The 16324-nt window shown below is 45.4% G+C and overlaps 1 protein-coding gene and 1 long non-coding RNA gene across 3 annotated transcripts in view; both read right to left on the bottom strand.

Moving 5' to 3' along the window:
* Positions 1–3049, bottom strand: part of KCMF1 (potassium channel modulatory factor 1) — a 44148-nt gene extending 41099 nt beyond the window's left edge. The window contains 2 exon segments of the mRNA XM_054003203.1: positions 2397–2681; positions 2684–3049. Coding sequence (XP_053859178.1) covers positions 2397–2681; positions 2684–2990 — 592 coding nt within the window. The 5' untranslated portion in view covers positions 2991–3049.
* A 4135-nt stretch (positions 3050–7184) lies between these two features.
* Positions 7185–12783, bottom strand: LOC128821846 (uncharacterized). 2 transcript variants are annotated; one of them, XR_008441247.1, is made up of 4 exons: positions 12711–12778; positions 10990–11089; positions 8099–8203; positions 7185–8010 (listed from the first exon to the last, which is right to left on the bottom strand). It is a non-coding gene; the product is annotated as an uncharacterized LOC128821846 (long non-coding RNA). The 2 variants fall into 2 exon arrangements; XR_008441248.1 differs by lacking the exon at positions 10990–11089 and having other exon boundaries at positions 12711–12783.
* Between the last annotated feature and the right edge of the window lie 3541 nt (positions 12784–16324).

Raw genomic sequence — 16324 nt, 5'->3', positions numbered from 1 at the left:
ATTTACACATCCAGATACATACTTTTCCACCATAAAACTGGTACAGCATCCCGATTCTGTCAAGAAATATCAATAAATCTTGTTTGTTACTTTGTTTACAGATCATTTTAAAGAAAATACACAGAAAAAAAATTAACATAAATGTGATTAAAGCTTGCTTTTTCCCTATACCATACTCTTCCAACACAGCCATCCCCAAACATAGTCATAATGGATCAAAAACTGTCAGCTGTGAATAACCTTGCACAGTTCTGAAGGAAGAATTACCTTTCTTTTTGAGTATATAGTTTCTACGGATTTCCAGGGTTCTAACAAAATCAACCCCCAAACCTCTTCTCCATAAAGCTGGAAAACCATCCCTCCCATTCTAATATGTTTTATTCTATCCCTATAACTAAAGTTGCCTAAAAGAACGTATCTGAAGTGTGAAGAGAAGAATAATTGAGAAATTAAGAGACAGAATAGCTTTAAAAAAAAATCACAAGAATACAAGTGGTAGATGTCATCTGTAATCTCACAGTGTTCTCATGGTTTCAGGAATGCATTGTTTGTTCAGTCACATACCTGAAAAGTCTACGTCCAGGATCCAAAACTACCAAAACTCACACTCACTTACCAATTAGGTAATTAATTAGGCAATTATCTCTTTTTCTAAGTAGGTGTGTCTAAATGAATCAGCTTTGGAAAGAGAATATTAAGCCCAATTTCATTAACAGTCACTCCTTTTAAAAATACCAACAAATATCAAAGACAGGAAATGGAATTTTCCCTGCTACAAACATCTAAGAACTGAAAGGAAAATTCATGCTATGGTTTCCATAAGAAACACACAAGAAAACCTACTTTCAAATTCTATTTTAACAAAAAGACAGGGCTGGAATGTCTTTTTAACACATATCACCACTTCTTATAATAGTCTATGCACTTGTCACTGAAAATCACTAAAGAACAACGTATGATATCACTTATCACTATAATAAAACTTGCATAATTTTAACCTGTTCAAGTTAGAAAAGCCTGTATTCCACTACTGTACATTAAATAGAGTATTTTGGTACATGCATGACAGCAGATACTTTAAGATTGCATAATCCTACTACACCACCACCAAGAGCAACTTTGTGATCAGTGATCCCTTCATTTCAGTAAAAAACTGCATGTTTAACCATTAAAAAAATCCATCTTCACCCTACTGGGAAAACACGAAGGCAGGGGGAGGAAGGGGAGAAAAAAGAGCAGTCTTACTAAGCTTTAATTTTAACAAGTAAACAACAAAAAATAGTTAGTAGATTCAGGGAAGACAATTCTTAGATAGAGATGCACATGTACTTGCACAAACAAGAAGTCTGCAAAATACTGCAACACACACCAAAAATCCATCACGTATACCACATTGCCTAAAATCAAGCTACTAACTAGAAGCCAGCAGTATGAGCCACAAATACCGAATTTTCCTATAATGTTTCTGTCAAAATGTTTTAAGATGAGATGAAACGGAGAAATGATAAATTAGATAAGAGCAAATAGAGATAATACTGAATTAACAATGCAGAAAGTTACCTTTTCAGATGACAAACCCTGGTTTTATAAAATACTAGTTCAAATGCTTTACCCACTGGTAAACAAGCGCGAAAAAAACTGAGCAAATTTCTCTCCTGGTTTCATACTCCCATCTTCTTCCTGCAGAAATTCCTTTCTTAGCTTCCATCTCTTCCTCTACCCTGCTCCTTCGGACTAACTACCCACTGAACTCCTGCACAGCGGTAAACACAACGGGACCAGAGGCAAGCAGCACTCAGAGAACACGTTTCTCCAGCGGCCTCAAAACAAGCCGCTACTTTACCAGCACCGGCCTCCTCGGCCGCAAGGCAAAACCGAAGGAAAACGGGCAGATCCTGGGGCCGCCAGAACACAAGCCACCCCTCTTCAGGGCCACAGGCAGGCTGCCTGCACAGTGCTGCCCCGGACCCCGCTTCCTCAGCACCCAGGGGGGGCCTGGGGCGCGGAGCTCGGCGGGACCCACCGCCGCGGCGGCCGACACGTCGGCAGGGCCGCTCCGCGCCACCGCCCACCCACGGCGGCCGGACCTGCCGGGGGCGCCGCACCTCGCTCCGCCCGTCCTTCGGGCGGAGGAGCGGGGCGGCTCGGCTCCCCCGCCGGCCATACCTGCGGCCCCAGCCCCGTCCGGCGGAGGCCGCGCGGCGAACGGGCCGTACCGGCCTCCCCCGCTATGACACTGCAGAGCGCGGCCCGCCCGCCCGGGCCTCTCCTTCCTTCCGCCGCTGGGCCCCGGGCCCCGCTCTCGGCGGCGCCATGATGATGATCGGCCCCCAAGGCCGCCGGGCCGGGCCCCACCGCCGCCGCCGGGAGCGGCCTCGGCGCCCCGCGCCGCTCACCTTCATGTCGGGACATCCTAGTCCAGAGACGGCGGCCCAGGCCCGTCCCGGGGCTCCCGCGGGCAGCTCGGGCGCCGCTGCGACCTCGCCCCCCAACGCCGCCCCGGTGCGAGAGGACAGGGGCCGGGGCTGGGCCGGGAAGGGGGCGAAAACACAAGAGGCAGCGAGGAGCCGGCCTCCTTCCTCCTCCTCCTTCTCCTCCTGCCTCGTCGCTCGCCCTGCGGGGGGCGGATCCGGTGGCAACGGCTTCCCGGGCGCCGTGACACGGTGACTCCGGGCCCCGCTGGCCCCGCCTCCCGCGCCGCTCCGCCCCTGCCGCACCAGCGACGGCGGCGACCGCGCTGGAGCCTTCCCGGCCCCAGCCCCTGCCCCTGCCCCTTCCCCTTCCCCTTCCTCTTCCTCCTCCTCCTCCTCCTCCTCCTCCTTTTCCTCCTCCTCCTCCCGCCCCGGCCGCGCTGCTGGAGGAAGAGGAAATTCCCCGGCAGGACGGCGGCCCTCCCGCGCGGGCTGCCGGGCCAGGGCGGGCTCCGCCCGGGGCAAGGAATCGGTGGAGGTAACGGAACCCAGCACCGTCCTGACCCGAAGGACACGCATTAATCAGCTTTTTTAATGTAAAAGGAGCGGAGAAAGAGCGGCAGAGAACAGCTGGGCGCATGCCCTGAGGCGGCGTTCCGTCACTGATGGCGTTACTCATTCTTTCAGATTTGGGGAGCTGCTACTCCAGGCACAGGGCTGGAGTCTTCGTGGAATTTTTTTTTTTCGGGTTCTGCCTGTGTCAGGCCTGCAGAGGACAGCCAGAATTGTTCTTCAGTTAAACTCCAACTCTGTAAAGAGGATGCCCACGGTGTGCCATCTGTTGTCCCTCTCACAGAATCACAGAATTGCTTGACTTGGAAGAGAGTCACAAAGGTCATGAAGTCAAATTCCTGGCCCTGCATAGGACCAGCCCCATGAATGACACCATGTGCCTGAGAGCATTTTCCAATGCTTCTTGAACTCTCTCGGGCTTGGTACTGTGGTCACTTCCCTGGAGAGCCTGTTCTAGTGCCCAACCACTGTCTGGGTGAAGAACCTCTCTTTAATGTCCAGCCTAAACCTCCTCTGACAAAACTTCATGCTGTGCCTTCGGCTCTTGTCAATGGTCATCATAGATAAGGAGATCAGTGTCTACCCCTCCTCTTCCCCTCATGAGGAAGTTGTAGAGGGCAGTGAGGTTGCCCCTCAGTCTCGTCCAGGATGAACAGATCAAAGGACCTCAGCCACTTCTCACATGGCTTCCCTTCAAGGCCCTATACTCCAGACAAGTGTGTTAGTCTATCCACACCACGAGGACTTTTCATCCTGTTGTTGGTTTCCTGCCACTTCATGGAAGGACGCCAGTCTTGAAACAAATGAAAGACCTGCAACAGGGCCATGTTTCTTGCCTGGTTCAGATGCACATATATCATGCATTTTGTTTCTGCCTTTCTTACTGTGACTTCCTGGCCTTTCCCTAGATTCCATCCATGCTAACAGCATGGATGCAATGCATCTTTTTTACCTTCTCCTACCTGCATTCATTTTCTCCAAGTTTTCCATCTACTGTGCTCAATGGCATTCCTTAATGTTTTCCCTTTGCCAATCCAACACCTCTATCTTCTCTACTGTCTTACACCACAACTCCCTTATGTCTGCCTCAGCCCAACAATTCTTAAGCATTTATGTTCATGAAATATCTTAGTCTGTTTCAAAGGCCATGAGGGTCCACACCAATGCAGCTTAAGTATCAAGGTGCTGAGAAAGGCAAAAGTGAACCAGAAGGCGTTGAAAGGAGGAAATGCCAACCTCATTCCTGGCACCACCTCACTCCCATGCCAATTGCATTTTACAGCCTCTGCTTGACACCTTACATGCATGTGCATTCTTTGTTCCTGGTACAAAGGTGTTCCTGGTTTCTGACCACCTGGTTCACTTCCAGCTTTCCTTTAGCTGCATGCAGTTTCATAAGCAGTGCCTACTGAGACGATAAACTGGATCTAAAAGTCTAAAATTCCAGTGCGTTGTGGGCATTTTCAGTGGCAGCAAGCAATACCTGTGAATTGGATAAGCTGTAGGGGAAAATGGAGATAATTTTGAGAACCATTTTGATGGGAGCCAATGACTTCACTGCTTATGAAAGCAGGCAGACAGTCAATGACCATGCAAAAAGGTTTCAAGAAGTAGACCACAGATGACAAGAATCTGAGGAGCACCTTGCAGCTGTCATAATACTCACTACCAAACTATGAAAGCATGTCTCGGAGTGTTTGTCACCAGTTTAGTTCTGGTGACAAAGCTTTGCCTATCCTGCCAGCATTTCACAGCAACAGTGCACAGACTGGAGCAGTGAGAGTAAGACGTGTTTTACTACTTTATTTTGTCACCAACAATTTTAAATGCAAATGGCAATTGTTTCACCCTGATGCAAAATACAGACCACCAGTTGCTCCCTTTCAATTCCTAGAAGAGCAAGCTAGTTTGCAAGCTAGTAACTTGGCTGGATAGAGATATTTAATTTCTGTGAGAGACTGTGACTCCTCCTGAAGATAACTTTCCTCTCTCTGAGCACAACAATGCTGTATTGGCTGTGCTAGGTTTTATCCTGTTACAAAAGAGCGACCTCCCACAAGAGCTTCTCCCCATGCATGCCAGGTATTTCAGTGGGACCTGGAAGATTCTGTGCTTAATCTTGGAAGTCCTTGATCTAATAATTTTGTTTCTCTGCACTTCAGTTAAGAATCAGTTCAATAAACTTTCCTCTGTTAAGTGTTACTTAGATGGATATCCCTTGAGTGCACATAGTGCCTCTTCTGTGGCCCATTCTCCATCTTTGTAGACTTGAAGTCCAGAATTAAAACTGTAATCCTGTTATTATTTCCTGTTTTCTTGCCTTAAGGCCTGTATCTATACCCAAAGACACAGTATAGAGGAAAGTCTTGGTTCTAGAAATTATGTTAGAATATGCCTGCACGTGTAGCATTATATACAGCACCTGTGATATATCCTTCAGTGGGAATTTTGCTGATTGTCTCTTCTGCAAATACAGCAAATACTGCAAGTATAAGATAACTAGGCTCTCAGTGATTAGGATATGGCAACTCTATCTGTATGTGCAAAGAGGTACATAAAGGAATTTGAATGTCTTTTACAAGGTCATGGCCACCAGTAGAAAATATTATTTTCTTAGCATTATCGTGATAATTAATAACCTATACTGTCCTGGTTTTGAACAATAGTGTTTATCAAACCCACATGCTGTTATTCCACAGGCAGAATGAGAAAGAATTTTAATTAGGTTTATAAAGTTTTGATGTGGATGAATCTTTCTGATTCTAAGGAAGGAGCCTGCTATAATTGGGTTTCTTACTCTTTCTCTCCCATTCACCAGAAGAATTTATAGGTGATACTTCCTCTAAAGCCACAAGGAAAAAACTTCAACATTAGTATCTTCCCGATGGATAAAAGCAAGCTGAGAAATAACATTTTTTTTACCGAAAGTCACTCAAGGTCAGAGACAGACAAGGGATTAGAGACCCAGTTCTCACAGCTAATTAGGCCATTGGATAAGGCACAGTGATAAACAGAAAAACTGATGAATTTTCCCAACATATAATAATACTATGATAAAATTTGTGTCTGAAAGTCATAAAATCCTCTGAAATGGGGAAGAAATGTTTGTGTTTCTTTGCAGTTCCTTTTTCTGCCATTGTAAAAAGGTTGTCTGGAATAGACCAGGAGAAGTTCGACCACTGAACAGTGGTCACTGAACTTTGAATTGAACAGTAACATCCTAGAGCAGAACTCCTGAATGTTAAAACTGTTACATTAGGAGACCCATAATTGTCATTAATGCCCTCAGAATTTTTCACTCTTTTATAAACTACTGAAAGCTCCCTGAGTCTGTGTTTTTAACTTGTTTCAGTGCTATTTCTAACAGGCTTCATCAGTTTGAGGAACACTTTACTTTGCTTGAACATGTCATTACCAAGGCTAGGCAACCCACTACATGCCACAGTAGCTCCTTGCAGGTTTGGTGGTTCAGGCTCACACTTGGAACTAAAAACACTACAATGGTACAAAACTCACATATATTGGTTGTTTGCTCATCAGTAGATGCATATGGAACTGTGATGCATACATACTCAAATATCAAATGTGTACACTGGTGCATGCCAGGGCCTTCCACTACATTTATTTTCTGCTGGTTTTCTGCCTCCTTTTCCTCAGTAATGGTTCAACATGATACAGAGTTGCTTACTGGCTGTGTTCAGCATATGTAAATAAAGCTTTTAAGAGAAATACAGTCTTGCTGCTTTCTAATTTATGAGGAAAGCCCCAAATTACTTGATTTCTCTTACGTTCTGTTTTACTTTCTGTGCCAAGGATGCCTGGTTTTCTGGACAATAACGGTCCAGAAAACACAAGGGACCTTGGGATTCTTATGGCTGGATTCTAGGTAGGAAATTGTATTTCTACATAAATAGCTCTTATGAACTGAATTCTTTCATGTTCCCAGGCCTGCTTATGGTGTCTCACAACCCACCTTGAAGTGTCCAAAGCACTGGAACTGCACAAGTGAAACTGTAGGAATTAGGAGCACCAGACAGCTTTGCTTAGTGAGTCCCATTTGGAGATTTTGCAGTGGAATACAAGCATCTCACTGGACAAGAGTGGACTTGAAATTTTAGCAGATTTTTTTCCCTTGCATGGAAACTGTACTTGACCTTAGAGCTATACTTTGCTAAGCACAACTAAATATACTATAAAATGTTCATTATCAGTTTAAACTTTTATTAGAAGTACTTCTTTTGAATGCTGGACATCACTAGGATGTGCAATGGAAATGCTATGCTGCTATGTCTATAATTTACTGGCAACCAGCAGTTGCAAAAGCGGTTTAATTTCTTCAGACATAAAGTCCAAGAATAAATGTAACATCTGTCTTCTTTCCTGAGCTGTGGTGGTGCCTTTTTTTGGTCTTAAAATTGAGAGCCAGATGTGGTTAAGGGATAAAGGGTTTTTATCTCCAATTGCAAGGCCTCTAGGATGTTTGGTTTTCTGGCCTAACAGAAAACCAGGACTATGTTAAGTTATCAGATTTAAGGAATTACAAGTATGCATGTAAAGAGCATTGAAGATACATGAAAGGTATATAAAAGAAAAGGCAAAAAATCATAATGGCATCAGTGGCATCCAAATATTCACCTGCACATACCCTGAAATCACTGCCACTCCCAAGCCCTCTGTAACAGATTTTGTACAATACCAGAGTCCTTTTGCGAGTTGGACAGGTGGCGTTAGGAGATTAAGCTGATGGGTACTTGTACACAGCCAGACATATGTGTGCAGGCACAGAATTCTAGTATACTGCTGTTCTTTTCCTTCTATCAGCAAGTGTATCTGGACTTCAGCAAAATGAGGAATTGCCTTGTTGATCTCCTCCATTTTGGAGTCTTCATTCAGAGGTTACCCCAGATCAGTCCTTCACTACTGAGAGCTTTCATCTTCTCCGCAGTCAGTTTTTGATGCTGGTTAAGATACCAGATGTTGATAAATGCCCCAGCTAACTCCTTCTCTCTGTCTTTTCTGACCAAACCTTTATGAAGAATTTGAGCCAAAACAAACACTGAAAATTTATCAAATCATCTGTCCTCTTACAAAAATACTCCAAACTGACTACATACCCTTGTAATGGCATGACTTCAGTAGGCACACTGTTCTTACAGGACCTAAAGTCACAGCACAGTCAGAAATAGAAATGGCTTTTAAAAATTCTCAAGATTCCAGCTCTAGAAGAGGACAAAGAAAAAAAGAATTTATCCTTTCTTGAAATTACTTTTTCTGTTCCTTTGGAGGTTAGCAATGAACAAAACAATAATCCTCTACTTGATAACCACAAATGTTGCCATTTTGACTCCAGTCTGTGTGAATGAATCAGAAACACAGCATCCCAAGCACTGTTCCCACAAAGAGGAGATATCAGGGATGTATCCTGTGTACTTACAAAGCCTTTTTTCTGTGAACAGGAGGAAGCAATTAAAAAATTATCTGCTTATCACCATAAAAACTCCTCTGCAGCTCAGATGTGTTTTCTGCATGTATTTCTCAGATGCATGCTGTAATACTGGTTTACGCTATGAGCCAAGTTTTCATTACCCTCTGTTTTTTTTTGGCTCTTTTCTTCCTATCCCCTCTCTCTTTCAAATCAACACCTACACTTATTCATAAAGAATTCCCTTATTCAAAGGGAATTCAAATCATTGAGTGATTCTCTTCGACCTTTTTGAATGCAGCTCTATGCTTATTTTTATAAGCACTGGATACTGACATACAGGAGAAAAGCTACTCTTTGTAAAACTTGGTGGTTATCTTTGGATCCATACACCTCCATTTCAGTACAATTCAAGATTGGTACCTTATACCCAGACTTCACAACTCACTTGCTGAATCTTATGATGTATGAGATGCTATGATGAGGTGATACAATGACAGTCTCCAAAATTGGCCTCAGACTTGAGGAGGTTGCAAGGGGCCTCCATGGGAGACTCCTTTTCCATGAGGACCCTTGTGAGCAAAGGGGCGCTCTAGAACTCACTGCAAAATCTCATCAACTCCAGGGCTATCCAGGTTAAGTGCAGCATGGCAATGCCTGGGGAAGCTTTTGTCTGCATGGCTTGTGTCTGCTTTGCAAGCACAGTGCTGAGAAACTGAAAGCAGGTTGAAACTCCCACAGTGTCAAAGAGACTACTAGCACTTGTTGGAATAAGGGGAATCTCTGTGTACACCAGGAGTTTTCAAACATATGAGGACATGTAATTTCCGCTGTAAAAAAGACTACTATAAAGTGATAGCTGAAAGCTGGCATTGTGGGATACAAAACCCAGGTTTGTATGGGTCTTGTCTTGGCCATGGCTGCTAAGTAGCAATCCTGCAGTAAAATGGGTTATATCTCACCATTCTCTTCTTCTTGTCCCTAGAAAATTTAGCCTGCATGGCTCAGACAAGCATGTATCTGACAGTGTAGTAGCACTTAAAAAAAAAAAAATTAGAAACTCAATATAGTTAACCTGGAGAGAAAAGAGTACTCTTACTTGAAATGCACAAAATTGCTGTGTGTGCCAGGTGGCTCTGTCTGCTTCTGCAGCAGGCACCTATACTGAAATAATTTGCTGTAATATTCTTAACTGTTTTTAGGGATGCATGACTAGTGATTTTTGCTTGCCCTTTCCCAGTCATCCCTCATTTTCCCCTTTTTCCTGCAATGAAACTAGAGAAAATTTGAGTTCCAAATGCAACTTAGCTATGTCTGGGGCACCACTGACAAACAGATCTTATCCAGTATAGGAATCCAGCTTTTGGGGTTTTATCCAGACATGCCTTCTAGCAGTAAACTAGGTCTTGCCTAAGGCATATCTCCTCACATATTTTCCTCTGAATGTCAGAAGCCAAACAGTCTTCTATTCTCACTTTACAAGTTTTAAATTTTTCAGCTAAGAAATAGTTTGAAAATTGATAATTTGAAAATGTGCTTCTAAAACCAGGTGTTTCTGGTCTTCAGTTGCCCATGTAAATACTCAACACTCTCTCCCTTTTATTGTAGCCTTCAGGTCAATGCAGGATCTTTGCAGCTTAGACCTCAAACAAATTAGCAAGATGATTGGCAGTACCACTCAACTGGTATCAGAATGCTGGAACAGTGTTCAGGAACCCTCCACACCTGCTCTGTAGGTACCTGCAAATAGTCATTTGGACTCATTTTGCAGCAGAGAAACTGTTAGTGCAAGAGGCAGCCAGCAAAGCCAGTGAGCACCATATGCTATTGTATACAGGGATAGTATGCTCTCACTCTCCTTTAGTAAAACTGGGAATAAAACTCATATTCATTGTGTGTCTGCAAGCCAGAACAGAAGCAGATGTGTTCAAGCACCTGGAAAGAAAAGGAGGTTATCTACCTGCCACCTTCTTATCTTGGTAAGCAGGCTTTGGCAGAAGAGGGAGCACAGAGAATGTACATCAAGGATACACAGTTCTTTTTTTTTTTTCTTTTCCTCCTTCTGAAGCTTCTTTATAGCAGCACAAGCACTTACTCAGCTGGTTTTGGATCTGTTGAAGAGATGACTTGGATGGCAGTCAGGGCACATCAGAAAACTGAAGAAGTAAATAACTAAATAGACCTACCCAAAGTAACCCAAACCCAAAAGAATGAGAAGCCCAAATACAAGACGTCTTATGCGGTCATAAGATCACTGCTCATGAGCAGTACTGCAATGACAGCATTACACCTGTCACCCAGCTGTTTCAGGTGTGGACAGAGGTACCAGAGCTAGCATAATGCCTGTGGGAGGGGGTAATGGTAGCATGTCCTGGGAGCTCAATGCATACACACAGAACAAGCAGCTGCACCTGAATCACTCTGAGTGCTCAAGCTGGCTTGGCTGAAGTGACACAGGGCATTTCTTCATTCCCTTAAAAACCCTGCACTGACAACTCATATGACTCAGTTTTGACAAACCAATGCGTGAGAAAGAGAAGTCTGTCTTTGACTTTCTTTAGCAAAGTTTTCAGTCCTGCTTACCAGAAAGCAAGGAAATTGCTTTCAAATCTGCAACAGCATGCTTGGCCCCCGTCCTCCTCTGAGTTCCAAGAAGCAGGACTAGGTCATCTTGTCCTTCAATCTATATTCCCAGAAACAACCAGCAATGGCCAGCATTTCATTACAGAGGGCCCAGAGAAATTTATCATAACAAGGCAGGCTCTAGGGCACCAAAACTTTCCAGCTTGTGAAAACGTATTAGGGTAGCACTCTGATTGGAGGTATGTCTTCAAAAGATGTAAACGGGCCACAAACCCCAAGTTCTGAGCAGAGAGGTTTAGTCATGGTGTTATTTTTAGAACACCAGGACTAAATAGAGTCCAAATCTGTACAAGGTGTCCAGTGTCAGAGGAAACATCATTTCTGTTAACGAGACATTGCTCTCCAATTAACACCAACATGAAGATGACCATTTAGCCCCTTCCAGAATACTTGTGCTTGATGCTTGTGTGGCGCTATGTATTGAATTACCAAGCAGCTGCTCTTCCGTGTTTAATTAGCATGTGTGAAAGTAGTGATGTTGCACGGAGGAGGTGGTGACGCCGCTGCTTTTCCGGCACATCAGCGGCGCCGATGGGCTTGGGGGTGTGCGTCACAGTGTCATCTAGTGGCCAGTGTCCACCTTCTCGGCTGGGCGACAGGATACAGCAAAGATTCTAATCCCCCAAGGCTGAAATCCTATGTAGGTTTTCAGTGCTTCTTCAGAGACAGTGATGGTGATATACCTCGTGGAGCACAGTCCTATCCCCAAGGGGTTTCATTAGACGTATGATGTAGGCATCAAGGCATCCTGAGGTGTGGTTTTTAGCTAAATTTGGTGAAGCTTCTAGTAGCTCATCATAGCACCTACTTAGAGAAACCTAAGTAAGTGTGTGCACCCTCAGTTTTAGGTGTCCCATCTCTCCGTAAGTCCCTCATCACCGTAGCCCTGCATGAATTGGCAGCTAGCACTGCAATGAAAGTGTTTCATGTGGAGGGAGTGATTAGTGTGATAAGTTAGAAAGGACTCTTTGTTCATCAAGACAGAAAGGAGAAGCCTTGTGTAGATAACAGAAAACCAAAAGAAAAGCCTTGTGTAAATAACAGAAAACCACAAGACAGAAACTAGCTAGTATGTTGATTAGTTAAGCTGATTGTGTAACTAGAACTTAGGCGCATATAACATATGACCTTATATGGAAAAGACCATTACAGGGCCATGGACTTTCAACGAAGAAGAAGAGAGGAGCCTTCCTCAAAAGACCACCAGAGAGTAGAAGAAGACCCCCTAGCAACAGAGGGCACAAGCGCAGAGTACACCCAGAGATACCGCGGATATGGAAGAAAGAGAGTATAAAAAGACTGTGGGAAGGGGGAAACAGTGTGAGCCGTTTGCAGAGCAGGGACTCCCCAGCTGCACCCAGCGCTGTTTGCTTGCCATTGCCTGCTGTAATCAATAAATTTCTGATTGACTCTTGAAAGGCTGAACAAATTATTCGCCTCAATTTATAACAATCTGGTGCCGTGACTCGGATAAGGGCTATCCGTTGGAAGCTCCTTACGGGGAGGCGCCCTTGCTGCCTTGGCAGCGAGCCCCGCTCAGGAGTCTTCCCTCTGAGACCCTTACCGACGAACCCAAATCCAGTGGCAAGCAAAGAATAGCTGGCAACCCCTTAATCTTTGTGCACGAAGTCCCGGGCGAAGATACAGGACTGTGTAAGTACCTTTCAGTGGTCCTTCGGGGCTACTGAGGTTGCTCCATTCAGAGGGAACGGGGCCTGCTCGGTCGGGGTTGGGATCCCGGAGTGTGATGAGTGAGACGTCTCTGTGAGACGATGTGAGTGTGGACCTCATAGTAGTGCGTTTCCCACACTCGGCGATGGGCTGGGCCACGAATTGAGGGAAGCGTGGAGGTGTGTGTGAGAAGGCACTCCGGAAGATGGGACAGAAGAAAAGCAAGCCCTCTGGTCCCATGGGTGGGGGAACCCCTGTAAAGCTTCCCCAAATTCCTCCAGATAGCCCATTAGGACTAATGATTAAAAATTGGGATGCCTTCCCCTCCAGGAAAGGAAAGGACAAGGTGAAAATGGTGCACTACTGCATAGAGGTTTGGGGAGGGAAACAAATAAGAGGAGACCTTTTGTACTGGCCAGTGTTTGGCTCATTTGAGGATTGGATATGTCAGGCTTTAAATATTTATGTGAATTCTAAAGAGCCCTTGAACTTAGAGAAAAGTGAGTACGCCTCCCTCTAGATAGTGGGGGAAACTCGCACTAAGTTGTTTGCACTTAGTACTAGGGAAAAGAAGAAAAGATTGAAAGAGGATACAGACCTACCCGATTCCACCTCTCCACCACCTCCTCCTCCACCACCTCCCCCCCCCGTTCTCCTCCCCGGAACGTTTACCCACCCCTACCTCCACATTCACCACAACATCCTGAACCCTCTGCCCCGGTACAAGATGACTAGGTACAAGATGACTCGGAGGGGGATGAGTTGAATGTTGAGCTCCAGGGGAATAACCAGCGGGTAACTAAAAGCCAGACTAGGAAAAGGCGGGAGGACCTCCCCAGCTGATAGCGCGGCTCGGGGAGGGAGAAATCGCGATTTCATTGTGTTGTGTGTTGTGTCCCGATTGCAGTGTAGTGTGTGAAAGTTTCAGTGTGGTGTGTCTGTTACGTCCGGACGTGCGTGCTTGTGTGCGTATGTGTGAGTGAAACGGTGAAGCGCGGTACGGTGTTACTAAGATACAGATACTCGGCCCACCGGTGCTGGAGAGCACATGCGCGGGGCAACAGCCCACACTACCTGCTAGAGCGGGTGGTGCGCATGCGCGGGGCAGCTCGCAGCCGCACTACTTGCTAGAGGGGGTAGTGCGCATGCGTGCCACGGGCTGTCCCTGGCGAGCGGGGGGAGTGCAGCGCGGGGCTTAAGTCGGGGCTTGCAAAGGTGCTTTAGGCGCGGCCTAGCTGGTAGCGCAGCGGGCGCGCGGGCACAAGCCGCGGTTTGAGGAGCTGCTTTGAACGCCGCTAGCTGATAGCGCAGCTAGATAGTGGGAGCGTGGTACAAGCTGGGAGTTGCAAGCACCGCTTACAAGCATCGCTGGTTAGTAAAGGGCTTGCAAAAGTAGCCAGCGAACCCGGCTGGGCTAAGAGTTAAGTGTTTGTTGTGCGATAGCACTGCCCTTTAGTGTTAAAAGCTGTCACTGGGAGATCCTTTGCATTACGGGGTTTGCTGTTTAGTTCTTGTTACAAGTGAGAGGCGATCTGCCCACAGTGGCTGCAGAACTCCAAGCCCGGGCCAAGGGAGCCCGGCCTCCCAGACAGGCTCTCCACAGGTGGTGTCAGCTTGAACTAAGTCAGTTTCTTCATCCATCAGGGGACTGGGTAGTCATAGAGCGGGAGGACAGAGAGAGAGACAGAGTGTTCTTGGGAGGGATATACCAAAGTTCAACAAGTTGCTATCTAGCTTTTGACTGGGAACAACCGCCAGTTGAATGGGTGCTTAAGAACCCCTTGAAGTGGAGTCTGGAAGGGGTAATCCCCTGCTTCGTGTGTGGATTGACAACCTTTTGCTAGAAACCAGACTGGCACACAGCTTGGGTTCTCCTCCGATGCTTGAAGTGTCAGAGGAAGTGATATTGTATTTCATATAGACGGAGATCCACGTGTCGTGTATGTACCCCTGAATTGCCAAGATACTATAACCCAGGGGTTGAACAAGCAAAGTGTGAAATAGTAAATTTAATCTGTAGGAAAAGCCACCTAGTCCCTGAAACCTGAGTCGTGTTTGGAGAAGATTGAGAAAGGATAAAGGAATGGCACAGCCTTAGCATTAAAAGGAAGAACTAAGGCAATTTTTTTTTCTCCTTTCCTTTCCTCCCCAGTAGTTTGGATTGAACCCTTAGGAGTTTGTAAATTTATGTGGGACGGGGCGGATAAAGGGAGAATGAATGTGTGTGAATGAAAGGCGGGCTGGTTACCCCAGACCTGCTAAGCGAGAGCGGTAGTCTCCCATGCTGCGTTTCCGTCTTTTTCGCGAGAAAAGCGGCCAGTAAAGAGACGAAGCGAGTGATAAAAAGGGTGAGAGAACCCCCCCCCCCCGGGACTGGGTCTCAGAGAAAGAATGGGACCCCTTAGTGGGGGGGGGGGGGGGAAATAAAAGGTAATTAATTAGGGAAAAAAAATAATAAAAGGTAAAAAGAGGGTTTTCTTGGCATAATCTATTGGGGAAAAATAAAAGGTAAAATGTGTAGGAGGGGCCCCTAAAAATTCTGCTGGACTGAGGGATAAGAATACCCAAGAACATCCAGGATTAAACCTGCTGGGTTGAGGGATTAACATTCCAAGATCACCCAGAATTAAGTTTTCTGGTTTTCCTTTTATCTGTAGCTTATATTGGAACACTCAGAACTGAAAACGTTCAATCAAATATTGCTTCCATTGATGAAGTACTCCCGAAAGGAGTAGCCATGAGAATCCTGCAGGCTATACATGATAAAACCCATTGGGGCACCCAGGCCTTAGTCGATCAGTTTGCCATCAAATACATGTGTATAGGGATCCATAATCTAGCTAAACAGGTAACCCAACGCTGCCTGACCTGTCAAAAAGTAAACAAGCAACAACAAAGAGAGAGAGACCAATGGGTAGGAGAGAGTTAGCACAAAGACCTTTCTCTTATATACAAGTAGACTTTACTGAACTACCCAAAATAGGAAGATACAAGTACTTGTTAGTATTAATAGATCACTTAACACACTATGTAGAAGCATTCCCCACCACCAGAACAACATCTCATGCAGTAGTTAAGATACTTCTGGAACAAATCATACCTAAAAACGGGATGATAGAGATCCTAGATTCTGATAGGGGCCCTCACTTTACTTCAAAAATAGCAAAAGATGTTCTCACCGCCCTGGGGATCCAGTGGAAGTATCATACTCCATAGCACTCGCAAAGTTCTAGGAGAGTGGAGCGGATGAATGAGGAAAAATACCCACACTCAACCCCAAACTGATGTGGGGATATCCCCTTTTGAGATGCTATTCAGAATGCCCTATGACATGGAGGCCCCTGTAGATCACCCTTTGAAAGATTCTCAGATCAATACCTACATAAGTACAAATTATAAACAGAAGGAGAGAATTAAGGGAAAAGGAGCTGTTGACTCAAAGACCTCCGTTAGACTTAACAATACATAAGATTAAGCCTGGAGATAGAGTACTCATTAAATCGTGGAAAGAAAATTCTTTAACACCTCGTTGGGAAGGCCCCTTCGTTGTTTTACTCACCACAGAGACAGCAACTCAGACCACCGAGAAGAGATGGACCCACAC

The sequence above is a fragment of the Vidua macroura genome, chromosome Z (assembly GCF_024509145.1).
Source record: "Vidua macroura isolate BioBank_ID:100142 chromosome Z, ASM2450914v1, whole genome shotgun sequence".
Classification (NCBI taxonomy): Eukaryota; Metazoa; Chordata; class Aves; order Passeriformes; family Viduidae; genus Vidua; species Vidua macroura.
This window is presented reverse-complemented; position numbering and strand designations above follow the sequence as displayed.